This window comes from Achroia grisella, unplaced genomic scaffold, assembly GCF_030625045.1.
Source record: "Achroia grisella isolate CSIRO2021 unplaced genomic scaffold, CSIRO_AGI_Agris_v1 utg402, whole genome shotgun sequence".
Taxonomy (NCBI): Eukaryota; Metazoa; Arthropoda; class Insecta; order Lepidoptera; family Pyralidae; genus Achroia; species Achroia grisella.
This window is the reverse complement of record NW_026712841.1, coordinates 3,785,995-3,801,797: the sequence shown is the minus strand read 5'-3', so window position 1 is coordinate 3,801,797 and position 15,803 is coordinate 3,785,995. Positions and strand designations below refer to the sequence as shown.

Below are 15,803 nucleotides of genomic sequence, written 5' to 3'. Positions count from 1 at the left end.
AGAACAACTATATGTTATATATAACTACCTAATGGAGATTTATCCATACTTATATGAATTAAAAAAATATATACCTAGAATACTATAGTAGTTAATTGTGATTACGTATATAGCGTTCAGTCCAGTGGGTTACTTATTACTTTTGTATTATAAATTGCAATAGATACTACTTGGACACAAATCGAGTAAGTAGGTAATTACTATATCTTTTATACATTAAAGGCAACATATGAAGCCTTGGCAAAATATGAAGTTTTACATCACCTATGTAATAATGTAAAAGTTGTTAATGTTTTAGTTTGTGTAAATACATTTTAGTTCACATAATATTTTATGATTTTATTTTCAATTAATGAAGTTTAATAAAAAAAATCTGCTATGCCTTTACACATATAAATTTATTAATCATACATTTATTCGCCTGGTTAACATGTCAATGATAAACGAAAAAATTGATATAAGATAATATACATCTTAACATTGTCTGTCTTCATCTCGGTAATTACATTACCGTCTTAACATTAATAATGTCCGTAGCATTGGTTTTTTCGGCGGACGCGCAAATCTTTACCACGCCACTTTCACAGCAAATAGGTTCTTCGGCTGTTATGTCTGCATATATCCAAGGTTTGTCGCATACTTTATAGAACGCCGACAGCTGTCAAAGTTGAAGACGAGTTAATGAATGGCAACACCAGGATTATTAAAAAAAATAGTATCACGAACATTACATGATGACGTCATGTCCGTGATTCTATTTGTATACATATATATATGATAGTCGCCACTTTCTGTTAGGTGGCCAGTCAGATTTCTTCCTATTTTAGTTATGTTCATGACAACATTGTTAATTTCATAATTAAAAATTAATGGCCCGACGCTACATCTATTGTGATCAAACATGTATAGTATAATACTGGCTGCAAAAATAGATTTCGTATACTTTCTCTTGATAATATTCTCGTATTTTCTCATAAGACAAACTGCTAATCGTGACAAAACAAACACCAACCCTATTAAACCCCTACGAATATCAAAAGATTTATCGAAATCCGTCGTTTGGCAGAGATATCGTGTAAAAAATATATCACAGTTACATAAACGTTTTGTTTTAATAAAGAATTTAGCTTTAATATTTAAAATACACAGTAAATCTCACAACCAGCTTCTAGGTTGTGAGATTTACTGTGTATTTTAAAATCTTAGTACTAATACAATACAGGATGAATATACCTTTAATTCGTTCACATCTTTCAGCTTATTGCATAGAATCTCAGGTCCCTTAGCCTTGGTGGCAATAGCAAGAGCATTACACATACGCTTACATGTGAGCTGCCCTTCCTCAGCACAATTCACTGCCAGTCCAGATGATTGCGACAGCAATGGTTCACTGCCTACTTCTGGCTCACTATTTGGAAATCCTCCACACGAGCAGTTCCCTTTAAAAAACTCTGCGAGTTGTAGTGCTGGTCTGGAAAAATAGAACAGTAATTTAAGAACATTCCGAATCTACTTTTATCATTTATCTCCTCAATGCAACAAGTACCTACATTCTACTATGCATAACCAATTGCAATTTTTAGTTGTTTAATCATCAGAAATTGCAGGCTATGCATACGATACGATAATATTAAACCAACCTAACCAGGAGCGATGATTGCACGAAATCACTGCACCTTTTAATTATTTTAATTAACTCTTATTACAAAGGTTCTAAGTTAATATTAATAAAATCAACGTAAGATATTTTTTGACACTAGAATAGAATACAAGCTGACTATCTCCATGATGGAAAATGCTAATATTATATTGTCTATTTCTATTATATTAGTAATATAATAGATACGTACTACAAATCACACTGCGACACCCGTAATTATACGACGCGTACTCTTGCGTATTAAGGACTAAGGTGTAATGCCTTTGTACCCCGTTATTTCACTGCCTTATCGCACTCCTTATACCAGAGCATAGGACCTATCCTAGATAGCAGCTTGCTTGGCGTCTTGTGACTTAACTAAGTCACAGGAGTGTCACATGGGCATGTGACAATTTTATACAATCTCTCCCTCTTGTGAACTGTAATAAGAAAAGTGCAAATAATATTGTTTTAAGTCTTTCTAAATTTAAATTAATGTATAGTATAGGGACCATGTTGTACGTTAATAATAACATTGATTTCAAACAAGATCACTGTTAGGAATAGGTATTCATGTTATATACATGTCATACTAACACCATATACCTTAATTCCCATTTAAGATAAAACATGTTCAGACTTACTTCGTATTAATTTCTTCTGCTAAAACTGTCACACCAAACAGTAAAATGACACAAAGATCACAAAATAAAGTCCTGGAGGTAGACATGTCGGTAAAATTTTTACGTCGCTATTGCTGTTTGTACTTTATAAACTCTACCTTTATACATATTTGCGGAAATCCGAGACTTCAGTGGTTCCACTCGCATAAGAGGACCAAACGATCTGCATTTTGTGGGACAAATGAAAACAGTTAATGTTTTTTTTAATGAATGGCACCTAATGGAATACTGCGGATGCCTTCGCTAATGGTTCACGTTGGCGAGGCACCAGTGGAAATATGATAAGATGAGCGTGAGGTCAGTTAGAGCATCGTGGCCAATTCCCCAGAAATTTATCATGGCGGTTTCCAAGGGGACTGCGTGGAGGTCAACTTGATATGGTCCATTGCTAGCAATGAAGTTAATTTTCATAACGGGGCTTAATGTTTGTGATTGTCATTGTTTTGGTTTTCTTTATATTAATTTGAAGTCCATGTTTAATTTTTAGTTCCATTCATAGAATTACAATTTACGAGCTTTACTAACTGTAAACCTGAAAGTGTGTATCTTATTGCTTGAAATATTATATCATATTTTTTATCTTTCAGTATACTAATTTTAGTGTCTCAGAAAAAACACACATTTTGGATACATTATTTGTGACGTAAGTGTATATGGGGATACCAATGTTATCATTATAGTTATGGTATATTACAATAAGCAATTTCCGCCTCGAATGTAATTGTTTAAGCGAAAGTGATCATCTGACACTAACTGCCACAAGCAGAGTCATTGCAAGACAAGTCATCTGATTACAGGTTTTTGCATAGTATTACTTTCGTATGGTACCACATCTTTGAGTTCAGTAATACTACCTGTGTATAAATAAGTTGTAATTTTTTTATATATATATCTATTGAGAAGAACTCTCTGAAGCAATGTAATTGACAAAAATGTAGTAGTAGCCGAAATAAGTGTAGAAAGTACCTGGATTTTGTAAAAAGAATTAAGTAATGTATCTTATACATTAGACATCTGGAAAATTATTTCAATGTTAATGTCATGGAAAGCATAGCAAAGGAAAAGGTGGTCTAGCAGTGACTAGACTTATACTTAGCACACCACAATATTTCCATTGAAAATCACAGGTATTGGTCTTCAAATAATGTACACATTTGTATATATGAATATAATTATATTGGTCTGGCTATTCACTATCTATAAGGAAAAATGAATTTTAATAAAAAAAAAGTAAGTTTTTAAGAAAGAAAACAAATATTACTGTTCAATTTTATTGATATTAATAAAATAGCATTTACCAGTCTTTTAAAAAGTAAAAGTTAGTCAATGTAAGTTTACACCTAGCCTAAATAGCCTAAGAGTAACAGGAACTGAGGTGGTTTCTGTCACTAATATATCACAAAATGTGACAAAATATGGAACAATAGTGAATTAGTACTATTACAAAGTCATTTATCACTTCATTCATTCATCAATGTTGTAAACACTAATAGAAAAGTTCTATAAAATAGAGAAATCAATTCTAATGATATTGTTACTCCACACATATTGTTCATTTTCTATCTTTGAGGTGCTGGCTTGGGTTTAGGCATTTTAGCCAAAAGCTGCTGTATTTCTTTCTTCTCATCATAACTCTTCCACATTTCATACAAGTTAATAATGGATCGAACAATCTCTTGTATCTGGAACAAAGTTATTGAAAATTAGTTTGAGTACAGTATATTTTTAGTAAATTTATTAAGTATTATTATTATTTAGAAAAAAAAAACATGACAGAGAAAAATACTAATAATAATTGCAATAAGATCAAAAAATTTTATTTAATGAATTAAAATTAAAAAATTACAAAACAGCATAAGTCCTTACCTTGTCCATGTCAACATTAAGTTCTGCAAACCATGGTTTGAGATTTTCCTTTCCCAACATCACACAGGCTATATGCAATGCTGCTATTGCAATCTGCAAATATTTTGAAACAAACATAAATAAAACTTGGAATTTAATATGGTTCAAAAATTTTGTCTGTTTTATTTTTACCTGATATGGTGGATACAGCAAGCTTACATCAGTTCTTAATGAATCATTAACAATTCTCCAAGCATAAGTAAGTAGCTGGTCATCTTGACCTATATCTTGTACAAACAGTAATAATGGCCGGTATGGTTGGTAAACTATTAAACAGCAGTCTAAATTTTCCAGTAAGTAAAATTCACATTCTAATATATGGGTAGTTCTGTATGGAAATTCTTGCTGTCCATAAGCATAGCTGAATTTATTCTTAATGACAGTTTGACAAGTTGTTATCAATCTTGAGTTTGATATTACACCAAACTCTTCAACTTTTGATGCGAGGAACACACAGGTGGGTGCTAATAACAATGGGTCTATACACATAAGAGAATTCCTGGCATAAAATCTCTTGAAGTAAACTGTAGCTGTGGCAATCACTTGCTGGCGTAGTTTCAGCTGCTCACCGAGAACTTGTATAATACTTGCAAAGAAATTAAATATTTTTTGATATTCTTCCTCTGACAGTATATTGAGATCATGTTGACGATCTCTAATGAGATCTTGTTTGTCTAACATCCATTGCTGATGATGAGAACTTTGCCAAAAATTGCCAGCCATTGTTATCTGTCAAAAAACACAGATTAAAGAATCTCAAACAATTACCGACTTTTATATAAATTTTAGTACAATAATTATGCAGGACTCATTGAAGCAACTATAATAATAATATTTTATGCTACACTTCTAAACAAACTATATAAATGTAGATTCTGATATCCTCCAGAGAAAATTAATAAGGAAGCACGGTCACTATAGTACGAAGAAAATTCTAAAACGAGAACGTACTAATTATCTTTTCTCTGAACAAAAATTTAAACTGCATTTATTTTAAATTAACCAGAAAAACAATTAAAATGCTCTTAAAATCGTCAACTGACACGATGTGTCAATGTCAAACATCTAATAAAAGAAATGTATTTTTTTTTTTATTTAATATTTTACGGCTCTGGATCAAGTCCTTTTTAGCCCAACATAAAATACAAAAACATAAAAAAAAATTATAATTTCTTCCCAGTGTTGGAAATAAATTCTAACGTATATGTTGCCACAAAAATAAATGGAAATGAACAGTAGAAAACAAAAACAGAAAATTAACAGAAATAAATCCAAATGATAATTTTCATCCAAAATATATAAAAAATGTTGTTGTTTGAAAAGTAATCTCTCATTATAATGAATAATGTAATAATGTTTTATTCATGATATTGCCCATATTTACATACAAACATTTGAATAAAGTTGCAACAACCAAACCAATTTATAGTAGGTAGGTACATATGTAATTAATTGCTTAGGTGACTAATAGAAACATAGTCATGGATTAATATTATTTAATAATAGAAGAACCGAAACTAGAACATTATTAGTTAAGATGTTTCATGTCTTCATAATGAAAGTAGATACTGTCGGTATTGTAGGGTACAATAATAGTACCTACGCATTACGTTATACCTATAGATACAATGTACCATAATGCATAATGCATATTAGGATGCAATTAAAGTTAGACCAAATACTCGGCATGTCTTTGGTCTTTAATTACTGTATTCATTTCCCTTGTAAGACATGAATAAAGCGCAGGCAATAGGATTGTATATAAATAACCAAATAAAATGAAAAATCGACGCAGACCCAACCGCCCCTTTAGTATAAATTTAGTATGATTCCCGTAATTTTGTAAGCGGACAGCAATCAAAAATATAAAGTGTCTTGTTACTATCTTTACCTATATTGCGTATAACCACTTTATAATTTATCAATTAATGTGTTTTTATATTATTTATTTTGGTCAATAATTATATTATGTTTATTAGTTATTGTGTTATTTACTCGTATCCTACCACTGTTAATTTGCTAACGTGAGAAGTTCTGAGGTAACTTCTCTCACACACTCATACATTTATTTTTCCATAGTATGTTCTTATAATTCTAATTTATGTATCGTTGTAAAATTTCATGTTGTTAATATTATATTAATGAATAATAATCATGAAGTATACAAATACAAAATATTAGTAATTAATTCGTTTATTCATATTTCCAAAAATATTAAGTATGTCCACTTATGGCAAGATATCGTTGATTGTGTAGTCTTGGAGGATGTCGTTGATTACGTCGAAGAGGACTACGCTCAAGAAGTCTCCTAAACTGTCAATGTGTTTCTGTACAATATCCTGTGAGATGCTCTGCACCAGATTGCTGATAAATCTGTTGATGAGCTTGGAGCCAGTCATGCCATCGATGTGCACCTAAAACATAACACGCGATATGTTGAAGTCATTTCCAAAATAATATAAGTAAAACATTTACTTACAAGCCAATATTTGGGAGCAACAAGGGTTAATCTTTAATTACATAAATATATATACTGTGTATATAATATACACAGTATTGTTAAAATGTTACAGTAACAAACACTGTAGACAGCATGTGAATATAAAAATACGACCACTTCCTTTTTGAAGTTATTTTAATATTTTGATATAGCCTAGAGGTATCACTGTAAAGTCACTGTCACATTAATATATAGTATTGATATGATCCTATTAAAATATATTTAATTATATTTGTATCATAAGAGTATTACGCATTTTTAATAAAATCAAATCAAGTGCCAAGTATTATACGTACAAGAGTATCATGGACATCGATCTTGATCTCCAATTCTCTTAAAGTCAGGTAGCCACCAACAAGATTTGTTCCCATGCGTAGATCGACTCCAACTTCAATGCGGTGGATGAACAGTCTGCAAATAACATTTCAAATTAATACAATAATAATATCAAAAGATCGTTCAAGTTTAGACACAAAACAACAAACGGTACCACGGACGTAGCATCAAGGACGTAACGTCTGTAATGCTTTCCAACAAGTGGATCGTCAAATTAATTGCCATTCAAGTGACATAAACAAATATATTTTATCATCATGTCTTCAACAATTAGGATAGGCAGATATTATACCGGTTTTATTTTAATAGTGTATATTACAAACATTAACATTTGATCTTAAATTACCTGAAATTGCCAGCAGCTCTGTGTCTTACGAGCAAGATTCGGGTCTCGACGTCGTAACGGCCTATAGAAAAAAAAAATCAATTATAATATAACTAAATAAGATAATTTTAGTGTAGTGCGAGCAACTAACAATTTTACTGCGTTATTTTAAATACACATTATAATACATAATAAATATTATCCTAATAAGATCCCATACTTTAGAAAACATCTATAATAAATCAATTGTTTGCCAACGTCGTAGTATAAAAAATAATGAGATAAACTTACAAGCCACGCTGAACCAAGGGAGTGTAACGTGGACGCCCACGGTAAGACGGATGGGGTTGAAGCTGACGGTGTCAATGACGTACCAACGCAGACCCTCAGAACGCAGGTCACGGATATTAGCTGTTACACGGAGGCTGTAAAAATATATAAACTAAATATAGTTACAGTAGCCTTAAGTAGTGTAAGTACCTACAATTCATATACATAAATACGAAACAGAAGAATTGAAATACGATACGGAAGAAGGTCAATAGTTATGCAGTAGTTTAATTAGATAATACATCTGTATAGCAATACCATTAAATGACAAAGTACCTATATCCCGCGAGCAGATTGTGTGAATCCAAAGTAGATGCACCTATATGGTCTATGAGACTGTTAAATTTTATTTGTATAGCCGTTCAAGAGTATTTCTAGTAACAAATAATTCAAACTATTACATGTGGGTATATCGTCAATACAGTAAGTTAACTAATCTGTAATTTGTAGTCTATATACTCTCTCTCTCTCTGGTATTAACTACGAACAATGTAAATCCTAAAATAATTATAAAGTGTTTAAATATAATAATATGTAAAGTTAAAACGTATTTAATATAAATCAATCAAACAATTGAAAAACTAACAATTGACTTAAACAGAATAATTTAGAACCTTCTATTAAACCGAATCACCAAATACGGTTCAGTATTGATGAACATATCACATAAGTAAATATAAAATAATAATAAGTATATGGACATACTTGTATCAAAATATCAGAACCTACTTCATCTTACTATGATGGAATAATTAATACCTTTATGTAGATACTAATTGAAGGAGTCGATATGCTAAGTACTCTTAAATAGTTCGCCTATTTAAGTGTACTTAGCATATCAGTCCACCTTTATAAAGTTCCCGATCCCAAACAAGTGATTACAAACATTAACTAACTTATAATAATATTAAAGTTATATTAATTCTTACCCAGTCACGGAGAATTGGAAAGGTCCGATGTGTTCAATTTCTAGGGGGTCCAAAGGAGGAATGTAATCATTTCCATTGATAACAATATCCCTGAAGACTTCCAAGATGTTGATGATCAAATCTTCTAGTATTCTGTTTGATGCCTTGTTTTCTACATCGAACAGCTGACCGGCCAAACCTTCATATTCCGCTACTGATGATTCCAAATGCAGTTGGAATTTGCTCGGGCCCAATTGGCCTTGTGCACTTTCTGTGTAATAAAAAATGTTTTCTTTATACTCGTGTGTAAATAGGTACCTGTATAAAATATGAACAAACATTGTATTTCGAGTCTAAATACATTCGCGTAGGTTCATCAATTTTTTTTTTAATAAACAAGATTTATTCTTTCTGTTAATTATGTTTTTTTTTAATTATTGTACTGGTATTGTTTGTAGTAAAATATAATTTCTATAAACAAAAGGGTTAGCGATTTCCCGTTTTTATTGTAACCAGTGTTTGGGCTCCTTAGCTGTTAATCACCGTCGTTAGTTATAAGGTACGTAACTCTTTTAAAGATTATCTAACTTTTAATAAAAAAAAAATCAAATTAGCACTTACCAACAGCAACGTTCGGAATTGCAGCGCCTGCATAGGCGCTGGCAATCAGCAGTACCAAAGCAATACTCTTCATTTCGTCTGAAAACAAATGGATATTATAGTTATTTTATTTACAATCTTAAAATTTTATTTCATTATTTCTGTACAACTAGTATTTCTAGGTATTGATGACCTGAATAACATTCGAAAAAATCACAAAAAATTAAAGTATATTATATAAACTTTGAATATTGTATACACGACTATTTATCTATTCATCGTGTTCACTAAGTTAGTGAAGAAAGTTATTAAAGTTCACGAATACTATCGCTGAAATTTGTATTATTAACTAACGTTTATGTATTTATTGACAAGTTATGCAATTTAAATATTTATTACAATGAAATACAGTATAATAATCGGCAATATAAAACTAGTGCAACCACTAACCTTGTCTTTCAATACTATAATTGTTCTATGTTAATTGTTCTTTTATATAACAATAATTATCATCAATCACTGTTATCTGCATTTATCCGAATTAATTTTATCATATTTGTCTGATTATTTATTAAAAATATGTGTTGTGCAGCTAAATAATGTTATTTAGATATATCAAACTAATCAAACTACGTATATGATAATGAGGTAAATAGGGTGAGAGTGGGAGAATCGACGCCATATAAAAAAATACCAGTTTATACTATAAAAATGTTTCACTTTGTTATAAGCTATTTAGTACTATGATGTATAATAATTTATTATATTAATGATTGCTAATAAACCAAATTGTTCTTGTCATCGCCATGCGCATAAGGATGCCATTACCGATGACTGTCTCAAAGGTCATCGCTGATCACGTGATGTAACCCAGTGGTCTCTATTGCTAGCAATGTGCCATGCCTGGTTGACATCCACACGTTTTACGTGGAAACTGTCGTGATAAATTTGCTACGATAGGTAAACTGACCTGACCTCATGACTTCATCCTCCACTGGTGTCACGCCAGGATAAACCGTTAGCGCAGGCGGGAGCATCATTCCGTTAAAAACCCCAGTGTTATCGATACTGTTCTTATCATATACAATCAACTTGTTCTTTCCTGAGTTTGTAAGTAAATATGTAATAATAACTCACGTTACCCACTAGCTCCCTTTACCCTACTCTCTCCTAATAATTAGTTAGACTTTATAATAAACAAATCAAAGCTAGCTATCTTTAGTTTGCTATCTGACGATTACACCCTATGAATTTTCGTCACAGTTGACGTCTATTTCTATCATTGTGCATATTAAAAACATACCTATTGTATTCACAATATCAGAAGCATTTCATCTTAAACGTAAACATACACCGTTTTTTAAATCTTCAGTGGCGGTATTAAGTATCTAAGTATTTTCTGGCTGCAAATAAAGGCAGTCTTTATATATTATTTAGGTATTTAATGAACTTACCTACTATGTTTTCATTCTTCAAGATAGTTGTAAACTTCACCGGACTTCATCCGGAAGTTTTCTTCAGGGTGATTACTGCGAGTCCGGTCAGCATTACGTCTCGTACCGTATCCGTTCCGTAGAGTTTATACAATATTAGTGCAAAATGAAATACTAATATATAATATAATATTTTCATTCTAGACACATATCTTTGCTTTTTTACGTATGTCCGTTATAGTTATATAATTAATCTTCAGCCTAATTTAATTATAAACTGTTTAACTATTTTTAATAACATACTCGTTGGTTTGTACAATGTTCACCCATTTAGTCGTGAAAAAGTAACAAAGAGACAGACATTCGAATTTATAATATTAGTAGGTATAGTCGAGTAGTTAGATAGCATGGATTGAAGTGATGACCCTCTATCCAAGAAAGTAAGTATAATAGTAACACTATCAGTCCGCTTTGTTTCAGATCTTTGTGCTTTTAATTAGGTACTAATTATTGAAGGATATAAAAACTTTTATACAGATGTACCTACACAACGTTTATTAATCAATATACATTTATCAATACAGTTTAGAAACATAAACATTTTTTAATTTTCAGTTTAGTATCATTCTTTTCAAATGCAAATACGAGAAAACTGTATATAATTATAATAATAATAATATTATCCTAGGAGAATTCAGAGCACCATCTAGTCTCAAGCTAAGCAGAGATTATGTTATGGTTACTAGACAACTAATATAAATACATTAATACATTTTTTTATAAACACATGCATAATATACACAGAATAACCAAAACAATCATACTCCTGAATAGAAAATGTTTGAGCTGTGCGAGGAATTGAACCCGCGGCCATCGGATGTAAGACACTATCCTAAACCGTTAGAGCACCGAGGTCGTCAAGTAGGTATCATATTTCGTGCGTTTACTGAATTAACTATATAACTATTGTACAATGTAAGATGAACGCACTAAATGTGATACTTACTTATATGTATTTCACTAGAATAAGTACCTACAATTCAAAATGATTAAAGAATCAATACGGAAAGGTGCAAAACAACAATGCATTCCAATGTTGATTGATGAGAATTCGTTTTAAGCTTATAAGTGTTGACCAGCTGTTCCTGCATTAACTGAATGAATGTTATCAGAGTAGATATAAATAGAAACAATAGGTGTTATTATCGACATAAACAACAAGCAGATAATTAATTTGTTGTAAATTTACTTGTCCATTAAAAATTATGCTGATAATTGATTAATAAAAATATTTTTATTTATATAACTCTTTGCACTTTTAAAAAAATACAAAACATAAATATATTTACATAATATATACATACATTATATGTATGTATAATTTATATAAATAAAAATATAATAATAATAAGAATATAAAAAAATGATGTCAGTAGTAAACTAGGTAGGTACGCTGCATTCTGCTTCACTGCAACGCATCTGGACATCACATATTAGGCTCTCATAACGTGACAACTATAAGAGCTGCCCAATAAACGCAAAACTATTCCGCTGTTGCAATGTCGTACCCCACTAGCACCAACTAGAGGGTGCAGATTGGCTATTTAATTTATACTTTCAACTGCTTTCATACTTACTATTATACCGCATTTGTAACCCTCTTCACAAATAAAGAGGTGTTATAAGTCGTGACGTATCTGTGTGTTGTCTCTGGCATCATAGCTCCCATATGAATGGACCAATTATAAATGTGATCTTGGTCGAGATGTTTCTTAGCACGTTCTTAGCTACTATTTATAATTATCTGTTCAGGCTATGAGAGCTTTGTGGTTTACTAAGCTGAATCACGTCAAGTTCAAATCTAGCCGACACCAAAATGCTAAACTGTTATGTGTCTAATTATATTTCTAACTCATTATCTGATGAAGCAAACTGATATCAAACCAAAAATTAATGCGTAAGACGGCAGTGTGCTCTCAATCACGATGGATTTAAAACATACTGAGCAAAACGAATTTATACAATAAATTTATTTTTATATTTATTGAATATTTATAGTTCATTTTCTACATTCATTTATCTTCTCGGGTGTAACTTTATACACATTTTCGTGGTGTGATATCATAAAAGAACAGTCATAGATTACAACTTAGGTCGTTACAAAGCTGAATCGTTAACTATATACTTATCTGACTACATATTGTTTAGATACTATAAAAAATACGCTGATGCTGGGCCATAAGGACTAGGAGCAGAGGAGAGAAGTAACTTAACAGCAGCCAGGGTACAGCCACCGGTGTAGGAGTGAGATTTTGTAAGTAATTAAATTTAATACATTTCTATCGCAAAAATGTAATTTGCAAACACATATAGTGTTTTTTTTAATGTTATTGGAATGGCAAGTAAACTGACGGACCACCTAATAGCACGCGGTCACCTTCGCATATACACACGAATATAACGCTATAAGCTATAATCTTCATCATATTCATGTGTTGCCATTTGAGAAAACTGGGCTGTCATGCATCTTATTCTATGGCAGTGAAACTTCACTGCCTAATTTGCACCCTGCCCTAAAAACATAGCTTATATAACAAGCTCCTTGGCAGCTGAAATACACCAGACTTAGGGGAAGGGAATTTTTAGTAATGTGGACTAATGATCCCATTGCTAGCAATGTATTGTGACAGGTCGGCTTCCACGCAGTTCTCCTTGGAAACTTCCGAATGAATGGTATAATCAAAACTATGACTATTTAAAAGTGCTTGTATTGAGTTTATTTGCATAAAAGCTATTTCTATTTCTGCCGTGATCATCCTGGTGAATTTGACCTGACCTCTAGCTTATCCTATCATCCTCCACTTGTGCCCGGGTAGCATAAACCGTTAGTGCAGGCGGGACCATTATTCCATTAACAGATACCTGATATTGAGGTATGGGTACCCCAATATCAGGTGACTATTTACAATCTGCCTCTGATCACACATCTGATGGCAGATGCGTATTTTGGCAGTTGTATGTATAATCTGAGTACATGACGGTTTCTAATAATGTCAAGGCGCAGCACGAAGGAGTTAACAGAAAGACGTTTTAATTGAGACTCTTTAATAAAGGAACATGCAATACAGTACCCACATAATATTCATAATACAATACAACCCACATCCCCCTTATCAAAATAAAATGAAGTACCTATGTATGTATGAATGTATAAAAAATTACACAATCTATATTTATATATATACAACTTTTACCTTTTACTTTACTTATATCTTATATTAATATCAAACAATTGTTTCAACATAATAAAATTAAGACATTAAGTTAGCATAATAGAATAGTTCATAAACAACACATCTACTATCGTAAACTCCCAAATTATATTTTTAGCAATCTCGAAAAAATGTTTTTTTTTTATTTAGTTTTATTTATTTATTATTATATACATTTGTTAATGACATTGTTATAGTATTCAAAGCATATAATGACACATACAGATAGGTACTTACAGTATTTTATTATTTAGCGATAAACCAATGTGATAAAAATATAATCAATACGTATTTAGATTGCAAATAGTTATAATGACTTATGATTAGATTTGTATTACTTTGCCAATAATTTTACACAGCTGATTAGCTGTGCCCGTGACTTTGTCCGCTTAACAGTTGTTTACACCTACCAATTTAAAAAAAAAATCTTGGTCCTTTATTGTTATCCGTCCATCATTATACTTATCTTCTAATATTACAAAGCCCTCTTTATAATATTATAATACTAGGTATAATAGATGTGTAGGAACGATGAATTTCGTTATGAGAAAAGTAAATACCAGAATCACTATATATATATTTAAGAAAATTTAACATTGTTTGATATAATACATCATTCCAGAGCAACAGTTCAGTAAGCATCACGGACATAATTTCATCCTGAGGCTTTTAGGCGAGAGAACGATATCTAGAGCCGAATTACAATCAACTTTAATTTAAAAAAGTTTATATCTATAAAACATATCTAGCAATATACTTTACAACCTCTCAGATGTAGGTATTGCATAAACGATACCATAAACTAATGTCGTGTCGTGTTGGGACGGCGACAATTGTTCGTTCATTTATATTTTTGACCAACTCTCTGGTGAAAGAAAATCCATTGACTAGATTTTGCTAAAAAAATTCCTTTTAAAAATTTTATTTGTAGGGAAATGTGTAATTTAAAAAAAATTATAATTTACACATTTCCCTAGAGACATATTTTATACAATTCCTCTGAGTAATTTACCACTACGTTTTAAAGATTCAATTAGCAGCTACTTGTGTGGGTAGGTAGGTATATCAGATCTTATTTACTAATCTCATCACAATCGGATGGCAAACGTTAATTATATACCTATTCAATATCAATAATCTATCATTAATTAGATTTATTTTATTTATATTTTTATCTAATTAATTTATCAATGTTGTTATTATTTTTCTGATAAATTGATAATATACTGATAGCCGCAGCTTATGGCTCCAGTGTGTGGTAGGACAATTAAAAAGTATTATGCCGAACATCATTATAATTCATAATCTATAGGTACGTAGTAGTAGGTGCAGAATATTCTGAATACTAACAGTCTAATTGAACAATATATATGCATTCTAATATTTTCTATCTACCAGTTATTATTACGTAGTAGACAGATAGTTGAATTTACAATGGATAGCTTAGATCATGAAACTGAATTCATCTTCGTCTTTCGTAATTCGGGACTAATACCTGCCGTCTCAGGTATAATATATAATAAATTATAAACTTGGTCGGTGTGACCAGTAACAGTAACAGTAAATTTAAATACCTACGGAATTATCTCGAGGACGTGAAAAGAAAAAAAAGTAATTATAATAATGTTATTATTGACACAGGACTTTACACAACGTCATCTAGCCCCAAGTTAAGCAGAGCTTGTATTATGGATATTAAACACCTTATGAACATTAAATACCTACACAATGTAGGTAGGTAAAAACTCAAGTAAGGAGCTTAGATGCTTTGGAATCACTATATGTATATTTTGTTGCCGTCGAAATTAGAACTAAAACACTATTTCATGAACTGCGAGTTAGGGTTGGACACCAATAATTCCTAAGAAATAA

General features: G+C 31.2%; 3 protein-coding genes across 3 annotated transcripts; all 3 read right to left on the bottom strand.

The window, feature by feature from the left end:
• Positions 1-379: 379 nt before the first annotated feature.
• On the bottom strand, positions 380-2,412 carry LOC131844492 (follicle cell protein 3C-1-like). The gene is made up of 3 exons (XM_059193398.1): positions 2,284-2,412; positions 1,234-1,471; positions 380-658 (listed from the first exon to the last, which is right to left on the bottom strand). The coding sequence occupies exons 1-3, from the start codon at positions 2,367-2,369 to the stop codon at positions 503-505; spliced, it is 480 nt and encodes a 159-aa protein (XP_059049381.1). The 5' UTR covers positions 2,370-2,412; the 3' UTR covers positions 380-502.
• A 1,177-nt stretch (positions 2,413-3,589) lies between these two features.
• LOC131844453 (cyclin-C) lies at positions 3,590-5,189 on the bottom strand. The gene is made up of 4 exons (XM_059193349.1): positions 5,183-5,189; positions 4,360-4,958; positions 4,189-4,281; positions 3,590-4,004 (listed from the first exon to the last, which is right to left on the bottom strand). The coding sequence occupies exons 2-4, from the start codon at positions 4,948-4,950 to the stop codon at positions 3,882-3,884; spliced, it is 807 nt and encodes a 268-aa protein (XP_059049332.1). The 5' UTR covers positions 4,951-4,958; positions 5,183-5,189; the 3' UTR covers positions 3,590-3,881.
• A 1,266-nt stretch (positions 5,190-6,455) lies between these two features.
• LOC131844533 (uncharacterized) lies at positions 6,456-9,320 on the bottom strand. The gene is made up of 6 exons (XM_059193446.1): positions 9,248-9,320; positions 8,648-8,897; positions 7,680-7,813; positions 7,410-7,470; positions 7,024-7,138; positions 6,456-6,641 (listed from the first exon to the last, which is right to left on the bottom strand). The coding sequence occupies exons 1-6, from the start codon at positions 9,318-9,320 to the stop codon at positions 6,456-6,458; spliced, it is 819 nt and encodes a 272-aa protein (XP_059049429.1).
• Positions 9,321-15,803: the final 6,483 nt, after the last annotated feature.